Here is a 26,665-nt window from a genome sequence, read left to right on the forward strand (position 1 = left end):
ATCGTTGCAGAACTTAATCTGCCTTTGAGACCAGATCTGACTTAGAACAGATCAATATCTCGCACGTTCTGTTTTCCAGCCGATATACTAAATTAAAATTTTAATCTTTTTATTAAAAGGTTTCTTTAAGCAAATCAACACAAAGGCTCATACATAATACTAGATCTGGATCCCAGAAATAGTATTCTGATTGAATGGAGGGAGAAGAGAAGATACAACTAAGGGCAGAGATCTGGTCTCTTTGCCTTAGAGGAAAAGTAACAGGTTTTATGAAAATTAAAAACTTTAAATTAATTGCAGAAATTTAAATATGCATTTGAAATTGAAATTACAAACTGAACTTTAAAACTTACAAGTTAAAATTGCTCGTATCCTTGAATCTTTATGGAGATTAATTACAGAAAGAAATAATTGAGAATATATTTAAGACAGGAAAATTTCCTTCATGTCTCAAGATTCTCAGAGGTGTTACAAAGAAAGAAAATTTCTTTAGAGAGTGCTTTAGCTTTGAGAGCTTGTTCCAAAATCAACCTCTGCCTTCTTCCTTTCTTCAGACTTCTTTTTAAATAGAAATTTTGGACGACATGATACCATTGATCCACATGTGTAAATGATGGAGTGGGACCTCTTTGACAAGTGGGGGACAACATCATTTTAAAAGAGCCTTCTTTAAGACTTTAACTTTGATGACTTTTGTGTAGCTTCACATGCGTAGATGGAGGAGGCTGCTTTTGAAGATGCTTCACGTGAGTGGGACCTTCTTTTTGACTTTAAAGGAAAAGAAACAAAAGATGGGTGAAGAGACATGTGCGCTCTCACTTGTGTCCAGAGGACCACCCAAAGAAAATACAATAATTATAGGAGAAGGAAATTACAATAGTAATGCAGGAAAAGAAAAATACTGATGGTTCTGATCTCGAGGCAAGGAGCTATTGCATGACTTTAAAATATTCATCTTCAGTTTTTGCACTGGCCAGGAGAGACCGAGCCTTTGTTCTTTGAGCGAGGAAAGTACTTTGGGCTTTAACATCTTGAATACTTGGGGTAAGGAGGCCTTTTGAAGAAAGTCAAGCTTGAATTGTGGCTTCTGAAAGTTTGGACTGTTCATCAAACTTAGACCACCATTTGACTTTAAAGGTTCTTTGTAAAATAATTTGGGCTTCTTGAGTGTGGTAATTAAGGTTCCACATCCAAACCCAGAGAAGAAAGAAATTTGTACAAAAGCAGAGAAACGGAGGAAATCTTTTCTCGGATTCTGAAGGAACATAGTGGGCTTTGAAAAGGTTTAAACAGTTTATGGCATTTGGAGTTAGGATGTCTGGGCTTGGCCCAAAATAGTTCCACCATTGTTGGAACCAATTTAGAAGGCTTTGGACGGTTATTTTTGAATTGAAGAAAAACAACCAGGAATGGGTTTTCTTTGGGTTTTGAATAAAAAATGTATTAAACCAGGCTTGCTGGTAATCCCAGTAGGAAAAGAATGGGCAATGTTTTAAACGCATTTGAAAATTAGCGGGAAAGGTCTTTAGTTTGTGGAGTTGGTCATCCCACTGTTTTGGATTCAAAACTTTAAGAATAGTTGCCGTGGAATAGGCAGGCTTAGAATAAGATTCACTGAGGAAGAAATGTTTGAATTTTACAAACTCAGTGAATTCTAAGATGTCTTGATAGAAAGACTGGGGTTTTGACAAATCCCATGGTTTGAAAAACCAGCTTTTTGGGAAAATCTTTGAAATTGCTTGAAATAGATCAGGATGATAAAAACCATCTTCCATTGTTAAAACATTTTGAAAATGGGTTTTATTAATCCAATCCGAAGATTTTTGAGAAAGCTTCGATAGAGAAACAATAACTTGAGAAGAAGAGCTTTCTCCATAAATAACTTTAGAAGAAGAAGATTTTGAAATTTCTTTAGAAACAACTTTCTCTTCTGCAGGAACTTTGGAAAGAGCTTTATTTTGAGAAAAACTTTGTAAGGCGAGCAAAAGCTCAGGAGATTTAGAGATGGATTTCATCCATTCATTTACCTGTTCTTGAGAGGCAATGGCTTTAGATTGGGCTTCTTGTTATTCATGTTCTTCAACTATGTCAATCCAGGATTTGATTGGTATGGCTGAGGAAAGTAATTTTTCTTTAGGAGGGGTTGCATGTGAGGCTTTTGAGGTTCAGGGTCTTTAAGAACGCCCTTCCCCTTATCTCGTCTTTTAGGCGGCATTATCAGTTTTGGAGAAATTCCCTGGTTAGAAAATCATGGATAGAATTTGTATCACCTTTAATAAACTCAATATCAAAATAAAAAAAGCTCAAAATGGCTTGCCATCTTGCAAAAATATGTTTTGAAGCAATATTTTGAACATCTTTTTCTAAAACATGTTTTGCAGCTTTGCAATCAATTCTAAGCAAAAATTTTTTATTAAACAAATCGCTTTGAAATTTAGAAATACACAATACAATGGATAAAATTTCTTTTTTAATAGTAGAGTAATTTTTCTGGCATTCATTCCAGTGAGCAGAAACATACTGTACTATTTGTCCATTTTTTCAGTGACAACGGAAAAATTCATTGTATTGTGTATTTCTAAATTATATAATATATATATATATATAATAATTTCTTTATCAGAATTCTCTTCTAATTGTTTTTGTAATAAGACTTGGATAGTTTCTGAATCACTTATTTGTTTTTCTTTTAAGTCTTTTATTTCAAGCTTAATTTCTTTTATTTCCTTTTGAAGATCCTGAATATTAGGAGTTGTTTTCTTTGTTTTCTTTTTATCAAGGATTTCTGAGAGATCATAAGTATTCTTTTTAATGGTAGGGACTTTAGAAGTTTCTGTTTTATTAAGTTCTAGGGTCTTTAGAAGTTTATCGAGGTATTCTCTTTGGAGATTTGGATCAAAAATATGTTTAACTAATTCAAGAAAAGTTTCTTGTTCTGTAGTCAACACATTAATTTTCTTTAAATAGGATTTTGTGTCACTTGTTTCAGAATCACTGGAGGATACAAATTCAGAGTCATTTAACTCATCAATCTGTAGGGGCTCACTGTCTCCTGTCATAGAAGACTTAGAGTCAGAAGACTCTATTAATAAGGGGGCTATTTTTTAAAGTAATTCGTCATCAAGGCCAAGCTCATGGAGCTTCTTATTCATTCTATAAAATTTTACAGTGTGGCCTTTCTTTCCACATTTAAAACATGTGGCTTCTTTGTAATTAAAAGGGGTTTTTGTTGTGTCTTTAGAGGTTTTCCTTTTAGAGAAATAAGCTTTCCTATAAGGCTTTGAAGGTTTCTTATGGAAAGGTTCTCTATAGTTATGGAAGAGTTTCCTATGGCTTTTGGATTTGTAAGGTTTCTTGTAAGGTTTTGAAGAACACTTACCATCACAATCTTTAGAAGTCGAGGCTTTAAAAGGGTCATAATTGAACTGTTTACAGAAACTGTCTAATTCTTGTTTATACTTTCTAAGTTCCCATTTTAATCATTTCTGTAATTTCAAGTCTTGACAAATCTTTAATCCCTCTTTGTTAATAAAACTGACTAATTCACCATAGGTGAGTTCGTCATAAGGAATACGATTATCATAAAGAGTTTTGATGAAATTCCTAACCTTTTCTCTTAATAGGGTAGGTAAACCTGCAAGGAATTTTTCTTTCCAAGTTATATGATTTGCATCATCCCTAAGGAAGAGTCTGGTAAAGAATGTGGTTTTATAGCTTTGGAATTCACTAAGCTTCCTACATCTTAGGTTGTGTAGTAACTCAGCATTCTTATCCCTAAGGTGTGAAGGATCACCTATGAAATGAAGGGATATAGTCAGAATCAGGGTAGCAACTGCATCCTGAATTGGGCTATTGAATTCATCAAGGATGGGTGTCTCATCAGCATCTGTTTGAATAGCATTTAGAATATCTATTTGTTGCTGTTTGGTGAGAAGATGATCCCACCAACCTTTAAGTTGACCAATAAAACCAGCAATGAGAATTTCTGCAATAGCTTTGTCAGAAGTTCCCGACTGGGTTTTATAAGCATTAGCTGCCATGGTCATCTGTTGCAACAAACCTAGGATGTTGTACTCAAACACGCCATCAATATTCCACTCATAGACGGAGGATGCATTAAATCGTGATTGGTTTAATGCACTAGGTCTGTTGTCTATGGCTAAGTCAGGTGGAGACTTGACAGTATGTAGGGCTAATTCCCAATGAATTTTGTTAGTTTTAGAAACAGGTTCTTCTTTAAAGGCTTCTATATCAGAAGAGGGTATAGACATATTGTCTTGTTCTAATACTCCAATCTTACTAGATTGGGCACTATCCGGGGGTATTTGGATTTTATTAAATGAAGAAGAAGAAGCTTATATTCTATCTAGTTGTTCCCTAATGGCTTTAGCAAAATCTGATTTTGACTCTTGAACAAACTTTTGACTAGTTTTCGAAACCTGAAAGGGTTTGAAAATAGCCTCTTTAAGCTTTTTGTCAGAATCTGATTTTGATGTAACAGGAGAAACAGCTATGGTTGATTTCTGGAATTGGTTTTCTATCCTAGTCAACTGTTTTCCTAAGGTGTTTAGGTTAGCATTACAGAAATTATTCTGTTGGATAATGCTACCTATATTTGTCTCTGGATCATTTGGTTTATGAATTTTATAGGGTGAGGCTTTAACCACAACAAGAGGTTCACCATGGTCAATGGTCAAACGCCTTAGTGGAGGATGTTCAAATTCCATAGTTCTATCACTATCAGAAAGATTCAATTCAGTGATTTTTTTCCTAACAGTAATGGGATTTGATTCTTTAAAGGGATAAGTGATATTGTTATCCGAAGCATACATTTTAAACCAATCAAAGAATAATATATTGACTTTATGCAATTTTACAAACTCATAATAAGTTTAAAATTTAGAAATACACAATACAATGAATTTTTCCGCTGTCACTGAAAAAAAGAACAAATAGTACAGTATATATATATATATATATATATGTATTACTTTTCTCTTTTTTTTGGAAAAAAAAATTCACTATCAATTTAGAAGGCAGTAATTTTTAAATATTTTTGAAAAATATTAACTTACAATTCCCGAAAAATAATGTAAAATTCTCTTAAGCTAAATATCTATTTTTTTATTTAGAATCCCAATGTATTATAGCCTATTATAAGTATAATTGAATTTGATCAAATGTTATTAGATGATGCGGCTAATGGCAATACTTTTAAATAATTAAATTAATGGCTTGATGATTGATATAAATAGAAAAAAATCAAAAAAAAGAAAATGATATTAAATTAGATATATGTTGCAACTGTTGGAGAAAAATCAGTTTTTTAAATTTTTATAAAACCTTTTTAGATCGCTCTCATACAATATATAAGAATTTGTAATCTAGAAATCGTACCTTGAAAATTCGATTTGGCTTTTTCCAGTGAAGTGATTTAGGCTCCCAAATTACGATCCGTCACCACCACTCCTGTTAGATCACGATCCGTCACCACCACGCTTGTTAGATCACAAACTATCACCAATGATCTTCCAGGTTATGACTCAGTTTTGATCTGCACTTGACGTGCCCGCCTTTATCACTACCAAATTTCTCTCAACAATAGAGAGAATAATCTTTTTCTCTAATCTGTATAAAGGGGCTGCTCTCTCTTTTTTAAAGAAAATAAGTCTTTTTATATCTCTCTTTAGTGAAAATCCTAGACTCCAAATAATGAAAATCAAAAGCCACGTTACTTACTATTTCTATAGGGGGCCCATCTTGTAAAATAACATAAAGTCCCTTACATACAAGCATATTAAATGGAGCCTCCCACTAAATGATATATTTAGGCTTTTAACCCAAATAGCTAGTTATCTTGCTTATTAATCCAGTAGTGGTGCAGTCAATTAAATGAGCTAACCCGGGGATCATTTTGGAACATACAATAGTGGCTATAATAATTAGGCTTGTAATTAAACTAGCCCAATTATTTAATTCAAAATCTACTCCACTAAAAGATTGGAATTGACCTTCATAATTGTATACTCGAATAATAATTCGTCTCAAGCCACATTGATTTCCTTACTGCATAATCTTTTGTACCACATCGTTAATTAAATCGACATCTCAACTGTCCAATCGATTTAATTACATCTTATTCCTTAATATTTACTAGTTTTCTCTAATGACCATTTTCAACATACTAAATATGTTGACACACTCTGGCCAGAGAATTCAATGATCAAGTGCCGAAAACCCATCAAGAAATGTGTTGTACAAATTCTATATTGTTAATCTATAACTTCAATACTCATAAATGCTCCCACCAAGATACCAGGTAATCTAGACTACAAGTATGTGTCATGCCCATTGGTAAGTCAAATGGAATAACAATTACAATCATGAAATCATAATTAACTCAAGATTAAGATTACAGTAAAATCAATGCCTATGAGATTTAATAAGTCTGATAGTTATTACAAAGTTAATTGAATCTCATATGTGATCCTGTTCAATGTAGTCGTACTACATCAATAAATTCATACATGATTAAAAAAAATCATTCAATGAATTTATTACAGTCTATACCTAAATAAAGTACCCAACTTTATTTATCAACTGCGAACTAAATTTATTTAATCATAAGATAACTTATATTTATGTCTTCTATAAATCCACATGATGATCATATAAATACATATAATATGATTAAATAGACTTTAATAAAAATATTAATGCAATTAAGACATTTGAATAAAATACCTCAATTATTTTATTAATCTGAAAATTTATTTTTTACAATTAAATAAACACATATGCTTTTAAATAACATATTTTCCCAACAATCTCCCACTAGCTCTCAAAGCATATTTGGCATCTCACGCATGCCCATGAATTCTAAGTGCAAGTTAAAAGGTTTCCCAGGTATGGCCTTAGTAAAAGGATCTGCCAAGTTTTACAGTGACGCAATCTGAGTAACCTCCACATCACCTCTCTGCACTATATCCCTTATAAGATGATACTTCCTCTCAATATGTTTTTGTTTCTTGTGGTTCCTTGGTTCCTTAGATTGAGCTACCGCATCACTATTATCGCAAAATAGTTTAAGGGGTGCAGTTACAGTAGGTACCACCTCAAGATCTTGTAGGAACTTGCGGAGCCATACAGCTTCTTTTGCAGCTTCGGATGCAGCCACATATTCAGCTTCAGTTGTGGAGTCTGCGATATTAGATTGTTTCACACTCCTCCAACTAATAGCTCCACTTCCCAATGTAAACACATAGCCAGAAGTTGATTTTCTGGAATCCTTATCTGACATAAAGTCAGAATCAGTATAACCCACTGGAATGAGTTCATCACCAGAATACACAAGCATATAATTTTTAGTTCTTTTCAGATACTTCATTATATGCTTGACCGCAGTCCAGTGTTCATGTCCAGGATTAGATTGATATCTACTAACCATCCCTACCGCAAAACAGATGTCTGGCCTAGTGCAAAACATGGCATACATGAGACTTCCCACAACTTCTACATAGGGAACTCGTCTCATTCTCTCTATCTCTTTAGATGTTTTAGGTGATTGATCCTTAGAGAATGTAATTCCATGTCTGAATAGTAATAAACCAGTCTTGGAATATTCCATGCTAAATCTAGCCAATATCTTATCGATATAGACCGCTTGAGACAAGGCTAAAGTTTTATTCTTCCGGTCTCGTAGTAACTTGATACCAAGAATATAACTTGCCTCTCCCAGGTCTTTCATATCAAATTGTTTTACTAACCAACTCTTTATTGTAGTCAACACTCCTATGTCGTTTCCAATTAGGAGAATATCGTCTACATAAAGAATTAGGAAGGCTACATATTTTTCTTGAATGAATCCAAACGATTTAATTGCTTGATCAAATATGATGTTCCATGACCGGGATGCTTGCTTTAATCCATAAATGGATCTCTGCAACTTACATACTATGTATTCTTGGCCTTTTTGTATGAATCCATTTGGTTGCTGCATGTAGATGTCTTCTTCAAGATGCCCATTAAGAAAGGCAATCTTGACATCCATTTGCCAAATTTCATAATCTAGCACTACAGTAATGGAGAGCAGAATCCTGATGGATTTAAGTATAGCAATCGGAGAAAAGGTTTCCTCATAATCGATTCCCTCTTTCTGAGTAAACCATTTGACTACTAATCTTGCTTTAAATGTTTCCACCATTCCGTCTACTCCTCTTTTTCTCTTGTAGATCCACTTGTACCCTATAGATTTTACCCCATTTGGTGCCTCTACAAGTTCCCAGACTTTATTGAAATACATAGATTCCATTTCTTGATTCATGGCCTTTTTCTAAAATTCAGCATCTCTATCTATTAGAGCTTCGTTGTAACTAGTGGGATCTTGTACATGTTCATCTGAGATAGTCGTATAGGTTTCTCCCAAAAACATGTATCTCGCAGGTAACCTAGTTACCCTCCCACTACGACGAGGTTCTAAAAGTCATAGTTGTTCAGAGATAATCCTATATTGATCATCTGGTTGTTGTTGTTCTTCATGTTCTGTAACAGACGTTGAAAGCTGAGCATCAACCTGATCACCTAACAGTTCTTCCAGTATTACCTTACTCTTAAGTTTGAAGTTATTCATATAGTCTTCCTCGAGGGAAGTGAAATGTGTGCTCACGATCACTTTCCTATCTTGAGGACTATAAAATAAACGTCCCCTTGTTCCTTTGGGATACCCCACAAACATACAAACCTCAGAACATGAATCCATTTTGTCTGCCTTTGGTTTCAGCACATGTGCTGGTGATCTCCAAATACGGACATGTCGTAAACTTGGTTTGCGACCTGACCATAATTCTATTGGGATTTTAGGCACTGACTTAGATGGAACTAAGTTCAAGAGGTAAACTACAGTTTCCAGTGCTAGTCCCCAAAAAGAGATTGGTAATAACGAATAACTAAGCATATATCTCACCATATCCAAAAGAGTTCTATTTCTTCTTTCAGCTACCCCATTTTGTTGTGGTGTTCCTGGGGCAGTCAACTGAGATATAATCTAATTTTCAACCAGATACTCTTTGAAATCTTCTGAGAGAAATTCACCACCTCGATCAGATCGAAGTTTCTTTATATTCTTATCTAATTGCTTTTCTGTCTCAGCCCTATACTCTTGGAATTTCTCAAGAGCTTCAGACTTATGACGCATCAGATAAACATAATCGTATCTCGAGTAATCATCAGTGAAACTGATGAAATACTCATAACCTCCTCGAGCTTGTACATTGATTGGTCTACATACATTTGTATGTATTAATTCAAGTGGTACTGTTGCACGTACTCCTTTGGCTGAGAATGGTCTTTTGGTCATTTTTCCTTCTAAACAGGATTCACAGAGTGGCAATGATTCATTTTCTAATGGACCCAAGAGCCCATCTTTGATAATTCTATGTATCTTATTTTGGTTGATATGACTCAAACGTAAATGCCAGAGGTAACATTGGTTGGATGAAATATTTCTTTTCTTAGATAAATGTGTATGCTCATCATTATTAATCACTGTGTCATGCATAGAATGGATCATTGGACTTAAATGATATAAATTATCTTCCAATGTACCAGAACAAATAAGTCTCTTATTATAAAAAATAGAAACAGAGGATCCTAAATTTACAGTGTACCCTTGCTTTGACAAACAAGCTACTGAAATTAAATTCCTCTTAATATCTGGAACATAAAGACAATTATTCAAAACTAAGTCTCATTATTAAAAGATAATAAAACAGATCCAGTTTTCACTGCTGGCACAAACTTTCTTGTCCCTAACTGCAGCTTGACGCTTCCTTCACTTATTTTCCTGGTTTCCTTAAACCAATAAAGTGAATTACAAATATGATTAGTTGCTCCTGAATCCAACACCCAAGTGTCAATAGGATTCTAAACTAAACAGGCCTCAACTACAAAAAGATTTCCCATACCTGATTTTACAATCTTAGGGCAATCCTTTTTCTAATGACCTTTCTGTCCACACTTGAAGCATTTGCCTTTCGGCTTGCCATCTTGCTTGGTAGACGGTCTCTTTTTCTCAGCTTTCTTCTTACCTTTGCCTTTCGGCTTAGGTCTAGAAGAAGAACCTCTTTCAGCAATATTTATGCTTCCCAGAGATTTCTCAGCACGATAGATCTCTTCAGCAGAATGGAGTTCGTTCATCAATTCAGTTAAGGTCATGTTTCTTTTGTTCATGTTATAATTGACCTTAAACTCCTTGAATGTTTCTGGCAGAGATTCTAGCACCATGTCAATCTTTAAGTTATCATCGATTTGTGCTCCTTGAATCTCAGCCTCATTCAAAGAGTCCATCATTTTGAGGACATGATCATGAACTCTTGTGCCCTTCCCCATTTTACTGTTCATAATTCCTTTCAGCACTGCTTGTCTCGCGGAGCGAGTACTCTATCCGAACATCTGTTGGAGACTATCCATTATTTCAGTGGCAGTCTCCAAGTTCTGATGTTTGGTCTGCAGAATATTAGAAATCGAGGCTAAAATGTAGCATTTTGCCATTTCATTGGCCTTTTGCCATTTCTCATAAAGCCTCCTCTGATTTCTATGAGCATCATCTGCTAGAACTGGAGGGCATGGCTGGGTTAAGGCATATTTATAATTTTCAGCAGTCAAGACAATGAATAGATTTCTTTTCCAATCTATATAGTTCTCTCCAATGAGTTTGTTTTTACTCAAAATAATAGTAAGTGGGCTCAGGGAAGACATTTTCTGAAAAATAAAACATTCTTGCATAAATAATTTGAAATAATATTCACAATAACTGACAAAAATGTATAAAACCATAAATGCATTGTAATTTATTGTAACGATAATCTAGTACCGCTTTGACAAGCTATCCGTTGAGGAAGTCATGTCTAGACTTACTAGACCCAATTACCCATTGGATTATTTACTTTCATGTAGACACATGATAAATAATTATCATTATCATTTTGGGCCTAAATTTGTTAACAGAGCTTCGTTGGGAAGGTTAATAACAAATATTAGTTGAGTGTATAACCATTGTTTCAATTTACGTATTTTTTATATCAATAGTCATCGTTGGGGTGAATAATCGATTAAAAAATATTTCAATTCTATCTTTGAACAAGTTCATCAAATAAAATATCTAATATATATACCCTCCGAAGGGAGCATCACCGTATCATGAAGTCGAGGTATATATATAATTTTATTATTGAACTAAAAATGGAGCTCGTGGGAAAATTATCTTGAATTTTTCCTCTTCCACTCAATATTTTAAAATTGGTTTTTTTCTTTTAAAACATACATATTGTTAATTGCATGCTTCCTATAATATTATCTAGATGATATCCAATATTATTAAACATACGCAAATTTCAAACAATATAATGAGATTAATAATTAATGAATGACATGTACCATTATGTATAAAGTGGCACTACCTATTATATATAACATGTTATCATGGTATGTTATCATCCAAAACATAGCATATTAAAAAATAATTAAATAATCTTAATTCATGGTTTTCCTAAAATGGAAAAATACATTAACCCTAAGCCTAATCTTCATTGGGCTTCTTGTCAATGTCCATCTTCCATAAGCTTGTCTTTGTTAATGGACTAGGGGAAATTTGGCTTTTAAATTTATTATTGGTCCAACTTTAATTTTGAAGGAAATAAATAATTAATTAATTTTTTTAATTAAAATAAAACTTCTAGACCAAAAATAAATTTAATGTGTTCAATTTTATCTATGCATTTTAATCCATTCAGCCCAATTGAAATTAGGCCTAAAACTAGGATTCATTAAGCCCAAAACTATGTTTGAACTTAAATGCAAAAAATTAAAATTTTCTACCCACAAGAAAGAATATGAAACTATAGGGACCTCCATGATAAAAACCATAAAACCCTAAAATCACATTTTTCTTTTCCTTCTCCCCAGCTGCCATCTCCACAATCAAGCCAATGTTCAGACGCCAGCCGACCTTTGACGCATCTTCGACGCCGAGCCACCCGCCACCGCCTCGCTGGAAACGCACCAAACCCATGCGCGCAACTGGAAGCCCTTTGCTTGCGCTGCCGGTAGCATTGCAGCGCGCGCTTGCTGGCAGCGTGTACTGCTGGTCGCGCGCTGCTGGCCGCTTCGAGTGTGACATGCACCGTTGGTTGCCGCTGAAATTTCCGACCTTCATTGCATTGATATGTCCTCACGTGATTATTCTCCAACGATTTACAAATTTTTTACGCCAATTTTGGCTTACAAAATTTCTATTACACTAAAATAAATCAAGAGGGAAACATGGTGATAATAAACCACTCCTCTTGTTACAAATCCAAAGGAAAAATACAGCAGAAAATCTAACCATGAATTAAGACAAAGCAAAACATGTTTTATTCATATATTAAACAAATAATATATATTTGAATAAATTGTGCCACTCTAATACATAAATTTCAAGATTGATTTCATACAATATTCTTATATATTAATATGAGATGGCTCTGATACCAATTGTTGGAGAAAAATCAATTTTTTAAATTTTTATAAAACATTTTAAGATCACTCTCATACAATATATAAGAATTTGTAATTTAGAAATCGTACCTTGAAAATCCGATTTGGCTTTTTCTGCTGAAGTGATTTAGACTCCCAGATCACGATCCGTCACCATCATTCCTGTTAGATCACGATCCATCACCACCACGCTTGTTAGATCACGAACTATCATCAATGATCTTCCAGGTTATGACTCAAGTTTGATCTGCACTTGACGTGTGGGTGCCTTTATCACTGCCAAAGCAACTAGCACAAGAAAATTTTTCTCTCAACAATAGAGAGAAAAATCTTTTTCTCTGATCTGTATAAAGGGGCTGCTCTCTCTCTTTTAAAGAAAATAAGCCATTTTACATCTTTATTTAGTGAAAACCCTAGGCTCCAAATAATGAAAATCAAAAGCCACGTTACCTGCTTTTTCTATAGGGGGCCCATCTTGTAAAATAACATAAAGTCCCTTACATACAAGTATATTAAATGGAGCCTCCCACTAAATGATATATTTAGGCTTTTGACACAAATAACTAGTTATCTTGCTTATTAATTCAGTAGTAGTGCAGTCAATTAAATGAGCTAACCCGGGGATCATTTGGGAACATACAATAGTGGTTATAATAATTAGGCTTGTAATTAAACTAGCCCAATTATTTAATTCAAAATCTACTCCACTAAAAGATTGGAACTGACCTCCATAATTGTATACTCGAATAATAATTCGTCTCATGCCACATTGATTTCTTTACTGCATAATCATTTATACCACATCGTTAATTAAATCGACATCTCAACTGTCCAATCGATTTAATTACATCTTATTCCTTAATATTTACTAGTTTTCTCTAATGACCATTTTCAACATACTAAATATGTTGACACACTCTGGCCAGAGAATTCAATGATCAAGTGCCGAAAACCCATCAAGAAATGTGTTGTACAAATTCTATATTGTTAATCTATAACTCCAATACTCATAAATACTCCCACCAAGATACCGGGTAATCTAGACTACAAGTATGTGTCATGCCCATTGGTAAGTCAAATGGAATAACAATTACAATCATGAAATCATAATTAACTCAAGATTAAGATTACAGTAAAATCAATGCCTATGAGATTTAATAAGTCTGATAGTTATTACAAAGTTAATTGAATCTCATATGTGATCCTGTTCAATGTAGTCGTACTACATCAATAAATTCATACATGATTAAAAAAAATCATTCAATGAATTTATTACAGTCTATACCTAAATAAAGTACCCAACTTTATTTATCAACTGCGAACTAAATTTATTTAATCATAAGATAACTTATATTTATGTCTTCTATAAATCCACATGATGATCATATAAATACATATAATATGATTAAATGGACTTTAATAAAAATATTAATGCAATTAAGACATTTGAATAAAATACCTCATTTATTTTATTAATCAGAAAAATTATTTATTACAATTAAATAAACACATATGCTTTTAAAGAGCATATTTTCCCAACAGCAACTACAATCAAAACGCAGTAAGATTCTATGAATTAATAGTTAATACAAACAAATGCATTATAATTTATTTAATACTCATTTATAGGATCTTCAATTTAATTAAGGCAATTAGAACTCCTTTATCAATATTCAATCTTATATATAGATACTCATATATTTCTGATTCTTGCACATTTATTTTAATTCTAATTAAGTTATTTACAATTCCATTCAGAGATTAAAAAATATCAAAGAGTCTCAGTTTCATCATCTTGACTTATAGTGGTAAGCACTGAAAACATGTTTTAGTGGTAAGCACTGAAAACATGTTTATTGTAGCCACTACTTCTGGCTAAGAATCTAACACAGATGCTTCACTTTCTCCTAATCTTGCAGCCTCATCTCACAGAGTCGATTACTCCGGGTTTAGAAGAGAAGAGTGCTTGGTCCTGAAGACTAAGAATGCTCAAAAGAACTATCTCTATCCATGCCCTCCGAGAGGATAGAAATGATTTGCTAATTAATCATTTCTCTTACGTTGTATTTGCACTTTTATAACAATGATCAACTTTTAGAGAAATTGAAACTATGTTTTAATAAAATAATAAATATATCAATCCGGTATTAGTTTTTGATGTGATGTGATATGTTTTTATGTGTTACGTGGTGCCTCTTTCTTGTATACATATTATTGAACGAATCACTTACAGAGGAGCTTGTTGGATGCTAATTATGAAAAAAAAATTGCAATTACTTAACACACTTTCTATTTTATTTTATAAGTAAGATACTGCAACAAACTATTGCAATAAAATAAGTTGTATTTTCTAGTAGTTATTTCATTCCACATTTATTTGTAGATTTAGACCCTTGAAATATATGGAAGTTTAGACATAATGTCAATACAATAATAAGGTATTGGAAACACTTCAATATAGTTGTAGTATATTATGTACTTAACCCTTATATTTATTCATAGAATAGACAATTAAGACCTAGGTCCCATAATATACAAACTGGTCAAATTATAAATATAAGAAAGTATTACATCCATGATTTGAATACCAATTCGGATTTTTTTAACTTATTTTTCTACAGTTATTTTCATTCCATTGTTGACTACCAAATTTTTAAATTTCTTATACTTTGACTCTGAACTCACGAGATTATATTATAAATAGGCACTCCTATATTTTGGAGTAATCAATCACTCATGAGCCCCGTATCAATTTATCTCTATTAGTATATGTTTGTTCTTGTAAGCTAAGTTACATCTTGATTGTTAAAATATTATACTTGATGTAGATAAAATTTTCTTATCACACATGCCCTTAAATTAGGGACGTTACAATGTATAACATTAATAATTTAATATATTTATTATAAAATAATTTTCATTAATTAACAACTTAAATATAATATTAATTATGATTTTGCAGATATAAAAATATATTGAGTAGATTATTTATATTATAAATCATAAAACATTTAATTTTCTCTTATTATTCTAGTAATTATTTTCTGAATTATCGAAAGATGTAATGTATAAATAATCTATATTTATCTTAAATAACATATCCTAGGGTTAACATAATATAAAATGATAACACTCTTATGTCATTTTACATATGACACCCATAATTAACACTTCTATTTAAATAACACTCTTATAAAATGATATGAGATGGCTACCAAGTGCTCTACACACTTAACACGTGTTATCAAATTATCAATCTTTCTTTTTAGTATAAATATTGTTTTATGAGATGAAGATAAATTATATTTTTGTGTTAACATAATATACATGAGGATGCAATTATAATTATGGGTGTCAAACAATAAAATCTTTTATATGAAAACAATAATTTAGGGCTCAAGCACTGGCGGATGTAGAAAAATAATTTATTAGAGGTTAAATTAAATAATAGTAAGATATAAAAACTGAAAATTTTAAATATAATTTTTTTATTTAATGCAATCTCTAGTTAAAATGAGGCACCCACAATTCAATAATTAGGAATTATAAATATTTGGGACTGTAGGCATTAATTTTTAAGTCAAAGTATAACTTTTGTAATTAATAAAATAATAGTTTAAATTTTAAAGGATGAGGCTGTCTAATAATTTGACAAGACTATTTAAAAATATATTAATTTTTCTTTATGAAATAGAGATTTTTTTTTTCCAGTGGGGGCTTGAGCTCCTAGTAATCCTATAGTGATTCCGCCTTTGGACTCAAACTCCATCCACATAAGTAGCGAGAGAATTAAGTTACGTTAAATTAAATAACAAAAAAAAGATTTAATTATAATTATATTTAAAGAAAAAATTACTAATCATTTCTAAAAACTCTCTTTTACTTTTTAAAATTTGTTGTATAATAGTATGATTTTATCAAAAACATTTGGGGAAACCTTAGGTGCAACTGTGGCACCGTGCCACAGTTGCATCTAGCCGTTGGATGTCAGTGAACTCTACCAATCTAACTACATTTAACGGCTAAATGCAACTGTGGCACGGTGCCACAGTTGCACCGTAGCCTGATCCAAAACATTTTTACCTTATTATCAGATTTCAAAATTAACTTTTAAATTTTGAAATTTCACTTTTCACCGTCTCGACAATAATAATTAATCTCCAGGAAAAAGCCACCCATGCACCTCCCGGCTCCCGCCAAGAGGTCCTTCCTTTTAACCCATATCTGAAGTGTCCGGCAAGGCCTTTACCAAGTGTCCAACAATTAACCACAAACATATTCAACATTTTCTTTACCGACTTGGCCCCCTTAAATTTTGCCTAAATTATTACACTAACACCCTTATTTTCATTAGTGACCACATAAACTATTTTTTATTATTATACCCTTTAATTTGTAACAATTTAAAAATAAATTTAAAATTTTTTTAACAAAAAATATAATATTAATATAATGTAATATATAAATTAACATTTATTTATAAATTATGTTGAATAATAAACAAAATTATTTTATACATGATTAGTTTGTCAAATGTATTTGGATAAATTATGTTTCACAGATCATTAATGTTAAAATAATTTTATTTAACATCTGAAATAATTTAAACAATTTATATCATATCAATACAAATTTTATAATGAAATTTCAGCTTTAATGATTTTATTATTAATAGAACCTATCGGGACAAATTGACAATAATAAAAAATTAAAAATAATTCACATAGTATTTATTATTTTTTCAATTATATTTATTTTAATATGGATGGTAAAAATATAATATTTTATTTATATATTTTTATTATAGTATTTCTATTTATTATCATAGTTTAGACTAAAGCTTAAAGATATAATAGTTTTAAAAAAAAGATATGTATATGTGTATTTCTAAAACTAAAGGAATATATGTGATTGTGATCATTTAAGCAAACCTTGGGGTATACTATCTTTTTGTTGTTAGGCTAAATGGAAAAAATAAGGTTATGTGTATACATAAGGAATTATTATGGTAATGATATTTTTCTTTTGTGAAAATGCTGAAAAGATTTATTCAGAATACATATATATATATATATATATATATATATATATATATATAAAGAGTTAACCAATGGCGAATATAGCTCCCGAATTTTTTTTAAGAAAAAAAAGAGGGAAATGTATTAATTGAAAAAAAAATGAAAATAGTACGAGAGAAAAGAAAGAGCAAAGGCTAGTCACAAAACCATAAAAGGATATAGATATCGACAAGAGCTAAACAAAAAAAGAAGTCATGAAAATCTATAAGTGGGAAAGCTCCGCCGATTAATATTCTTGAATAATTAAAAGCTGTTGAATCTGTATAGATGGAGAATATTAATAAAGTAAAAGCTACACAATGTAAATCCATATTAACCAATAAATCTACCATTTGGTTGCCTCCTCCAAAGATGTGAGAACAGCTAGAACAAAATATCAGAAATTAGAATTAGGGCAATAATTAAATTAAAAACATTTAACATTTCAATTTCTCAAATATCGAGGAGAGGAAAAATTTCATTAATCAGCAACATAACAATTGATTTCTTCCTCATCAGACTAATCTTTATGAGAAAGTATTTCAAACCATCTGAAATGTTAAATTATACACGAATACACTTGAACATTTTAGAAATATTAGCCTTTGGATTTTGATCCGATGCTGTAAGAGACATAAGCACCAAGGGCCACAATCACAAGAGCAGCCACACCGATGTTTATCAATAATTGTTTATCTTCATTTTGATCCGTTGCTATTCCCTTCACATCTTTCATGACAGCAGCAGTTATACTTTTCTTTTCCTCCTTTTCTGTTACATTTTCAGGCATTGTGAATCCTTTCTGTGTCATTTGGTCAATTTTTTTAGCCTTGGCCACCTCATTCGTTTTATCCGTTTGGTTCATGGAGACAGCATCTTTTGGGAAAGTTGTTTCATCAGATTTTTGAGCAGTTAAAGCATCAGGGCTCTTCCCATCTTCTTTCTTTTCGCCATGAATATTGCTCTTCACTTCATTTTGCTTTTCCGTGATTTCCTGAAAGTCCTTTGAGGTCTTTGGCTCCTTATCAGCTGCTTTTGGAGAAGCTGCTGCTTGTTGAAAGTCCTTTGAAGACTTTGGCTCCTCGTCAGCTGCTTTTTGAGAAGCTGATACTTGTTGAAAGTCCTTTGAAGACTTTGGCTCCTTATGTTCGGCTGCTTTTGGAGACTTTTGGGTAGTTTTAGGTTCCTCTTTTCGAGGCTGAGGCTGTGTTATAGTTTCCTTTGGCATTGTAACTGTAAGAATTGCATTATTCCACTTTGCATGAATCTTATCAATCTTACAATTACTTGGGATCGGAAAAGCTTGATTGCATCGGCTCCATTTGTCATCACCAAGTTGCCTTTCCCCAGTTACTCGAACTATGCGAGAAGAACGCACGCAAGTAATACGGATTTGCTCCTTTGTGAAATCTACCAAGAATATACATATGTAAAGCTTTATTCAATAAACAGTTAGCATGGAATTTGAAAAGGTGAAAGAAAAAAAAATTATTATTTGTAAAGAATCCGCGATACAAATGAATAAGCTAGCTAGTAGCATACCAGGAAGATGAACAAGTAGGATATTATTTTCTGGTTCGTCTAACCATTCGGACATGGGGTGAAAATCTTCAAAAAGATTCTCAGTAGACTTATTACCAATTTGTGGTGTCTTAGCCATCGGATCTGTTTTGGTTGAATTTTTTTTTTTCTTTATCAAAATGGCAATGTCAATGGATAAAACTGCTTTCAATGTGCAAGTGCTTTTATACTCTTGTAATATATAATTTATATGTTGGGGATGATTAACAATGTTCTTTCTTAAGAAAGACACTATTCTTTGTTGGTCGCTTGGGTTTTATCATAAGCTAGTCTTCTAGGTAATCCTTTGGTTTTTTGTGAAGTATAACTTCTATTGCAAATAAAGTGGAAAAATTCTTTGTTTGCCCTATATTCTTTGCAACCTGCAGTTTCGATAGTCGGCTGTTCACATTTCTCGTCAAAACTAACATATATATATATATAGTGGGAGGCCTTCTCTTGTGAAATATTTACTATATATGTTATCCAACTAAAAGAATCAACAGTAAACTGGTTTTAAAAGATCTCTAATCACTCATATATGGCTTCAGAGCATGTCCGTATAAAAAAAAAATGAGGGTGTCCGTACCTAAAAATGATTATATATAGTAGTTTTCATATAAATTTAATGATGAAACTAAAGAATTTATCTAAGAGGGCTATTCTTAATAACAATTAATATTAGTATCTAAGAAAAGATAAGAAAACGAATTTAGTAAAAATAATCATAATAGCCTTAATTTCAACAATTTTAATAGAAACAAAAAAGATAAGACCTGGATCTAAGGTTTAACAAGGACTCTTCAAATTCTCATTTACCGATTCACTAATTCTTTTTTCTATTATTGTACAAGACAAAACAATACTACATAATATACACAAATTAGACAAAACAAATTGATTACTGTATAAACAAAAAAAATTATTAATTAAATTATTACGATATAAGTAAATAGAAATAACCATTTGTAATGATAATTAATTAAATTTTGTATTCTTTAGTTTTAAAGATTTGCAAACGTTGGATTCTTGTAGGCTTTTAGGAATTAGAAAAGAAGCTAATAGTGAAATTGTTTTATAGAGTAAACTAGGAAATAGAACCGTACTTCGCGCGGTTTTAAAAATATCAAATTAAAAATTAAAAATTTGATAAAATCCAAATTTCCTAAGAAATTGTACTGATCTCTTCTCAAAAGGAATATTAAACAAGTTAAATTTGTATGTTTATTTCAATAATAATACATATCGCACATAATAATAATAATAATAATAATAATAATAATAATAATAATAATAATAATAATTGACACCTGCCAACGCTGAGGTTCATGAGCATTCCACAAATATATAAGTTTCAATTCCATCGAGTCCTCCATCCTTTGCCTTCTGTATAAGATCTACCCACATCTGCACAAATACAATGCATATAAAAATAAATCATATCAAAATTTGCATATTTAAAGAATAACAATGTTAGTTGATCAAAAAAATATTGCCCATAATTTTTCCTAAACATGATAGCGCACTGTTTTGAATGTGGGATCATGTTTGGCTTGTTAGGAACAAAAAAAAAAAAAAGATAATATTTTCGCAGCAAAGTAGCAATTTTTTTTTTTGGGTTAAAAGAAGAAGAAAATGTGAAAGTGCAAGTGATTTGAGAAATTGTAAATTAATTATTTGGATGCAGTACTTGTGGAGTGCTGCGAGGATATAGTGAATTGCACCAGAGAAGATAACTTGTTGTTCTCCATTAATTATAATGGCAGTTGCATCATAATCGACTTGTGTTGCTGATGATAACAAGCAAATGAAACTTAAATTTAGAATAAGAAGAATTAGGCTCTAGTGGCATTGTTAAGTAAATAGATTTGGAGGAAATTTTAGTTTAGGGAGACTCCAGCACCCCATGATACTGCTTGGTCCGTCATTGCGTGTACTTCAAAGCTAATAATTATTATTATTTGAGTAAATGCATTGTACACCGTACTTTTAAAGGCTCTGGCTAAGTTACGTTTAACGTAACTTACGTTAGACACAGTAACAGTGCACAATGGTGGGACCCATTACTATTGCTATATCTGGCGTAAGTTAAGTTAAACGTAACTTAGCCGGCTCTACTTTAAAAATGTGCTATTATAATATATATGAATTTTTTTTATAAAAATTTAAAATTATTTTTTGCAAAAAAACTGATTCTAAATAATTAATAAAACTGTAAAATATTATTATTATCATCTTAACCCAAGTTCTTTTCTAAAATCAAATTTTTTTTTTTAATTTTGACCAATTATTGAAATGATAAAATAAACACAATCTATCTTGGGAGTTGTGGTTTGCTGAAGTTGGAATTATGCATAATTGTTGTCTATCTTTTTTCCATCAAGAAACACAAAAGTCAGAAAATTTGTATATTTATCCACACTGATCAGTTAATTTTAAATTAAATTGTTCCTTGATGAATTTAATTTTGTTCAGACTGCTTAGACCCTGACAATTTCAATGAATTCAATCAAACTTATTTAGAGAACTCCAATCACTCATAACATGGCAAAGTTTAGATTTGCACTTTCAAAACTAGTTGACTGTTGGTTCTTTCAGTTGGATAATATATACAGTAAAATTTTTACAAATTAAATATGTTGGAACTATATAAAATCTACTAATTTAAAGAAGGTAAGAATAGAGTCATTGTTTTATAAAATATCATAATAATAGTATTTATAATTTTAGCAAATTGTTAATTTACAATATAAATGATACCATAGAGTAATATAAGGGTTTTGGGGAATGCCTCAATATATGGGATCCGGCTATAGCAACTGTTTTTAGAAAAATGTCGCCCAGTGAATATAGGATTGTGATTTGAACCACGTAAAAAATTCTCTGTGTTTTATTTTCTGCAATTTATATTTCTAGCATATATAATAGATTTAAAGTGATGATCAATAACATGGATTGTGTTATGAACAGTGATGGTGAAGAGTAACTTGTGAATTGTCACTCATAGAAAGCGACTGTAAACAATATCAGATGAATAATAATTTGTAAACAGTAATTTCAAATTATTAATTGAATTTAATTAATTTTCTAAGGTTTTAATTTACCAACACTTTTTAAAATAAAACTAAATTCTTACCACGTCATTTATTGATAATTTAGCCGAGTACCAAATTCAATCAAGACGTTTTTCAGAATATCAATTGCAATTACTAATGCCACACATTGTTCAATTAAAAGGCATACAGCATACTATTTTGCTGGATAAATTTCTCAAGGGACATCAATAAAAACCTTGTACGTTGATATTTGAGAAGAGCGACCTATGACTACTTCAAAGAGAAGATCCATGTCAAAAAAATTAAAATGAGACGAGTATTAATTTGATCAAGTTGGGTTTCAGACAATTAATTGCAGTTGTATATTGGCAATGCTAAAAGAATATAACTATAATAAAGTATAAAACAATGATAAGAAAATTAATATTTTCAAGTCAATTTTGAGGATTTTTAGAAAAAGAAAAATGTAAATCATTAAAAAAAATTTAAAAAGTCACAAAAAGACAAATATTTTTATCATAGTGTTATCATGCCTTCTTTATCATTTTCCATTATATATTACTGATGCCACCCATTTCTGAATTAACAGGAATAAAGCATACCACCTAACTAGATAAATTTCTCAAGGGACATCAATACAAATAGAGAATTTTGATGACTTAAGTAAATTGAGGATTCCGAGGGCATTCGGATGCTATGTTAACCTTGACGATGCAAGGGCAAGATAAAGATGGTAGGGGCTAAAAAACAAATTCAGTAGAAAAATGCATGCAAATGACGAATATGATGTTGAAATAATAATAATTTTATTAAATTAATTTTGTTGGAAAAAATAAAAAAAAATAATAGTTTACCTAATTACGTATATGCATGCAATATTTATCATTTATTGCATTAATTAATTAGAAATAAAATAGAAATACAAATGAATATTATGTGTATATACATGTCATGAATTAAATTAATAAACTTTCGTGGTCTGAAGACCAAATCCAAAGGGGAAGAGTGGATCATAATTTTGGTCACCAAAGTTCATGGGTACTTGATCAATTCTTCTGAACCAAGTTCTTGACAATTTTCCAGTGAAAGGAGAATCACCAAAAAGAGCATCAGCCACACCTTGTCCTTCACTTCCAGGAAGCCATGCAGCCACAAGAGCATCCATGGCCTCAACATAGGGCTCGATGACTAGCGGGCGGCCAGATACAAGCACAACCACGCATTTGGTAGCTTTGCAAACATTGTTAATTATATCAGGAGCTGGCCATGGGAGTGTAAGGTTTGTGTTATCACCCTTTGTTTCAGCATATGGCACCTCTCCTACAACCACAATGCCAATTGAGAAGTTGTTGTCCTTGACAAAGTTGTAGTCAGGCCTCTCACTGAAAACAACTTGTGTGCTTGCGTCAACTGTGGCATTAATGGCTCGAAGAATTGTAGTTCCTTCCGTGTAGTTATTTCCACTATCTCCTTGCCACTCAATTGTCCAGCCGCCGCATTGATATCCCAAATTGTCAGCATGTGTTCCGGCCACTAGAATCTTCGGCAATTTCTTTTCAAGTGGAAGTACAGGAGGAGATTGTTGCTTCCCATTTTTCAGTAACACAAGTGATTTCCTTACAGCTTCTCTCGCTAACTCTCTGTGTTCCTTGCAACCAAGTTTGTTAACAAAACTGTTATCTGCATACGGGTTCTCAAAAAGTCCCATTTCAAACTTGACCCTCAAAATCCTCTTAACAGCATCATTAATTCTCCTCATTGGGATCACTTTCTTATTCACCAGATCTGTGAGGATATTAATGAACTCGGGGTATAGGTAAGGAACCATGATCTGTACGTACATGGGGATATTGGATGGATTAATTAATAAATTAATTAATAGTATAAGAATTAATACGCTGACACACACACTGCACATACCATGTCAAGGCCAGCCAAAACTGATTCTTGAACTGAGTAAGTGTAGTTGGAATGTGGTGGAGATGTAATCCTGTCAATTCCTTCCCAATCTGAGATGGTGAAACCCTGAATAATGTGCATCGATCGACAGTATAATAATTAATTTAATTTCAGTTAATTAATTAAGCAGATACATAGATAGATAGATATATTATATATTGACTGATGAATATATAGATGCATGCAAGCAAGAAAATTAATTAATTACCTTGAACTTTAGCTTTTCCTTGAGATACTCAGTAACCAATTCTTTGTTAGCATGCATCTTCTTTCCATTAATACTGGAATACGAAATCATAACAGTGGAGACGCGTTGATCCAACGCACTCCAGTAAGGAGGCATGTGAATATCGAACAGTTGTTCTGTGGTGACAATGGTGTTATTTTCATTAATGCCATTAACCGTGCCACCATCCCCAACATAGTGCTTTGCGCAAGCTGCCACCTTGTCCTTTCCACCAACAAAAGGTCTACCTTTCTTGACTTGCTTGCTTGGTGCATCTCCTTGTAATCCAGAGATGATAACAGAAAACTGTTGAACAAGTTTTGCGTCCTCACTGTAACTCTCATAGCACCTTCCCCACCTAGGATCTCTGCAAACCGCGATACATGGGGCAAAGGCATATGGAATGCCAGTTGCTCGAACTTCAAGTGCAGTTGCAGCACCAATTCTCTTAACAAGATTAGGATCTCTGGTGGCTCCAAGGCCGACATTATGTGGGAAAATTGTAGCTTTATACACGTTGTTGTGTCCATGAACAGCATCAACTCCATAAATCATTGGGATGCCAAGACGTGTTGCCATAGCTCCTCTCTGAATATCATTAACCATATCAATCCATTGCTGCGCTGTTGCATTTGGAGATGGCACACTCCCTCCGCCGCTCAAAACACTTCCGATGAAGTAATTCTTCATCGCATCAAAAGTGGCATTAACCCTTTCAATTTGGGTCATCTGCCCAATCTTCTCCCCAAGAGTCATTCTGCTCAATAAGTCCTTCACCCTAACCTCCACTGGCTGCTTTGGATCTTTGTATATCATTGGACCATCATTCCCATCGACCAGCAAGCCACAGCAACACCAAAACAGAATTCCCACTAAGGGAATCAAACTTCTTTTCGTCTTCATATTTTATTTCTACTGGCAATGGGTTCTGATTAAGTCCGTTGCTCCACAACTTGAACAGTTTCGATGGGATAAGACGCACGTACTTGTAACCAAATTTATTTGCTAATCTTAGCAATTTAAACACCCAAAATTAAGGGGATTATTTTTGCCTAAATAATAGGTCCAACATGATTTATATTTAGATTTTAGATTTTAGACCACTAATTCTTACATATGAAAGTGAACTGTGATTTACTAGTTAAAGTTTAAATGAAAGTTATTCTTCTATCTAATTTAGAATTAACTAATTTCTTATATTAGAATTATGATTTGGATTATCTCTTTATCTAAATTTTCGTAAGATTTTTAAGGGATTAAGACTCGGGCTTTTAAGTATATTCTTCTATCCAATTTAGAAGTAGCTAATTTCTTATATACAATTGGGACACAAACTTTTAAGCATATTTAAGACAAAAGCTTTTAATTTAGCATTGGTTTTCCTTCTTAAATGCCGAAATACATTGTTTAGTGGGTGATAGGGATGACAGATTTTTAATTTTACCACTAATTCTTGTGATTGTAGGTAATTTGAAAAAAAAATTTGATAGCTAATTTTTAAGTTAAAATTCTGAATGAACTCTTAGAAATTATTTTCTAACTTTTAGATAAAATAAAATAATTTAAATGATGATTTTTATTAATATTAATTTTTTTATAGAAAAGATATTAATATTTAATGTTAAAAACAATTAGTAAGGCTCAGTTGCATTGAACCAATGATCAAACTTACTTAGGAGATCTTAAATTCATAGAAAATGCCATGTTAAATAGGCTATTGGAGAACAAATAGTCTCATGAGGATCATAGATAGCCCAAACAGTGTATTAATGCATAGGCCCATATTTAAGCTGCACAAGATCGCTAATTCAGCAGAAATCTTGGACTAAGCCCGTGAGACCTTGTCGTAGATCCTATAAAATAGCATCGTTTTAGAGATAAACTACTCCAATAAGTCACGTTTGACGTTACCTGATAGCTAAGCAAGGTAATCTAATAAACAAGTTATTATCTCATTCAAAGAGCAAAGACAATCTCTTGCCTACAATAAAGTGGAAAAGATCGGTAACTTACCCTTTTACTGTTTTAAACAAGAATTTAAGGTATTCACCCTGGCAACTTAACTCTCAAGTTCTCTGCAATTTACCCGCAAACAACAAATCTAAAACCATTATTCAGCCTTGATCAAAGAGGAATTATCTTCTTGATCGAAATCACCACAAAATCCCTACCTTAACCGACTAGCAACCCTAAACAGTGCTCATTACCCACCATTACCACAAAGCTTGCCCTAGTAACAAGCCATACCTTGAAGATTTAATTTACTTTTAATT

The 26,665-nt window shown here is 32.2% G+C and overlaps 2 protein-coding genes across 2 annotated transcripts; both read right to left on the bottom strand.

The window, feature by feature from the left end:
- Positions 1–18,182: 18,182 nt before the first annotated feature.
- Positions 18,183–19,281, bottom strand: LOC18051805 (inactive protein RESTRICTED TEV MOVEMENT 2). The gene is made up of 2 exons (XM_006445611.2): positions 19,134–19,281; positions 18,183–19,001 (listed from the first exon to the last, which is right to left on the bottom strand). Exons 1-2 carry the CDS (start codon positions 19,249–19,251, stop codon positions 18,190–18,192), a joined length of 930 nt encoding a protein of 309 aa, XP_006445674.1. The 5' UTR covers positions 19,252–19,281; the 3' UTR covers positions 18,183–18,189.
- A 3,880-nt stretch (positions 19,282–23,161) lies between these two features.
- LOC18051806 (beta-glucosidase BoGH3B) lies at positions 23,162–25,333 on the bottom strand. Its single transcript, XM_006445612.2, has 3 exons — positions 24,375–25,333; positions 24,128–24,232; positions 23,162–24,038 (listed from the first exon to the last, which is right to left on the bottom strand). Exons 1-3 carry the CDS (start codon positions 25,293–25,295, stop codon positions 23,169–23,171), a joined length of 1,896 nt encoding a protein of 631 aa, XP_006445675.1. The 5' UTR covers positions 25,296–25,333; the 3' UTR covers positions 23,162–23,168.
- Positions 25,334–26,665: the final 1,332 nt, after the last annotated feature.

The sequence above is a fragment of the Citrus clementina genome, unplaced genomic scaffold (genome assembly GCF_000493195.1).
Source record: "Citrus clementina cultivar Clemenules unplaced genomic scaffold, Citrus_clementina_v1.0 scaffold_2, whole genome shotgun sequence".
NCBI classification, from domain to species: domain Eukaryota; kingdom Viridiplantae; phylum Streptophyta; class Magnoliopsida; order Sapindales; family Rutaceae; genus Citrus; species Citrus x clementina.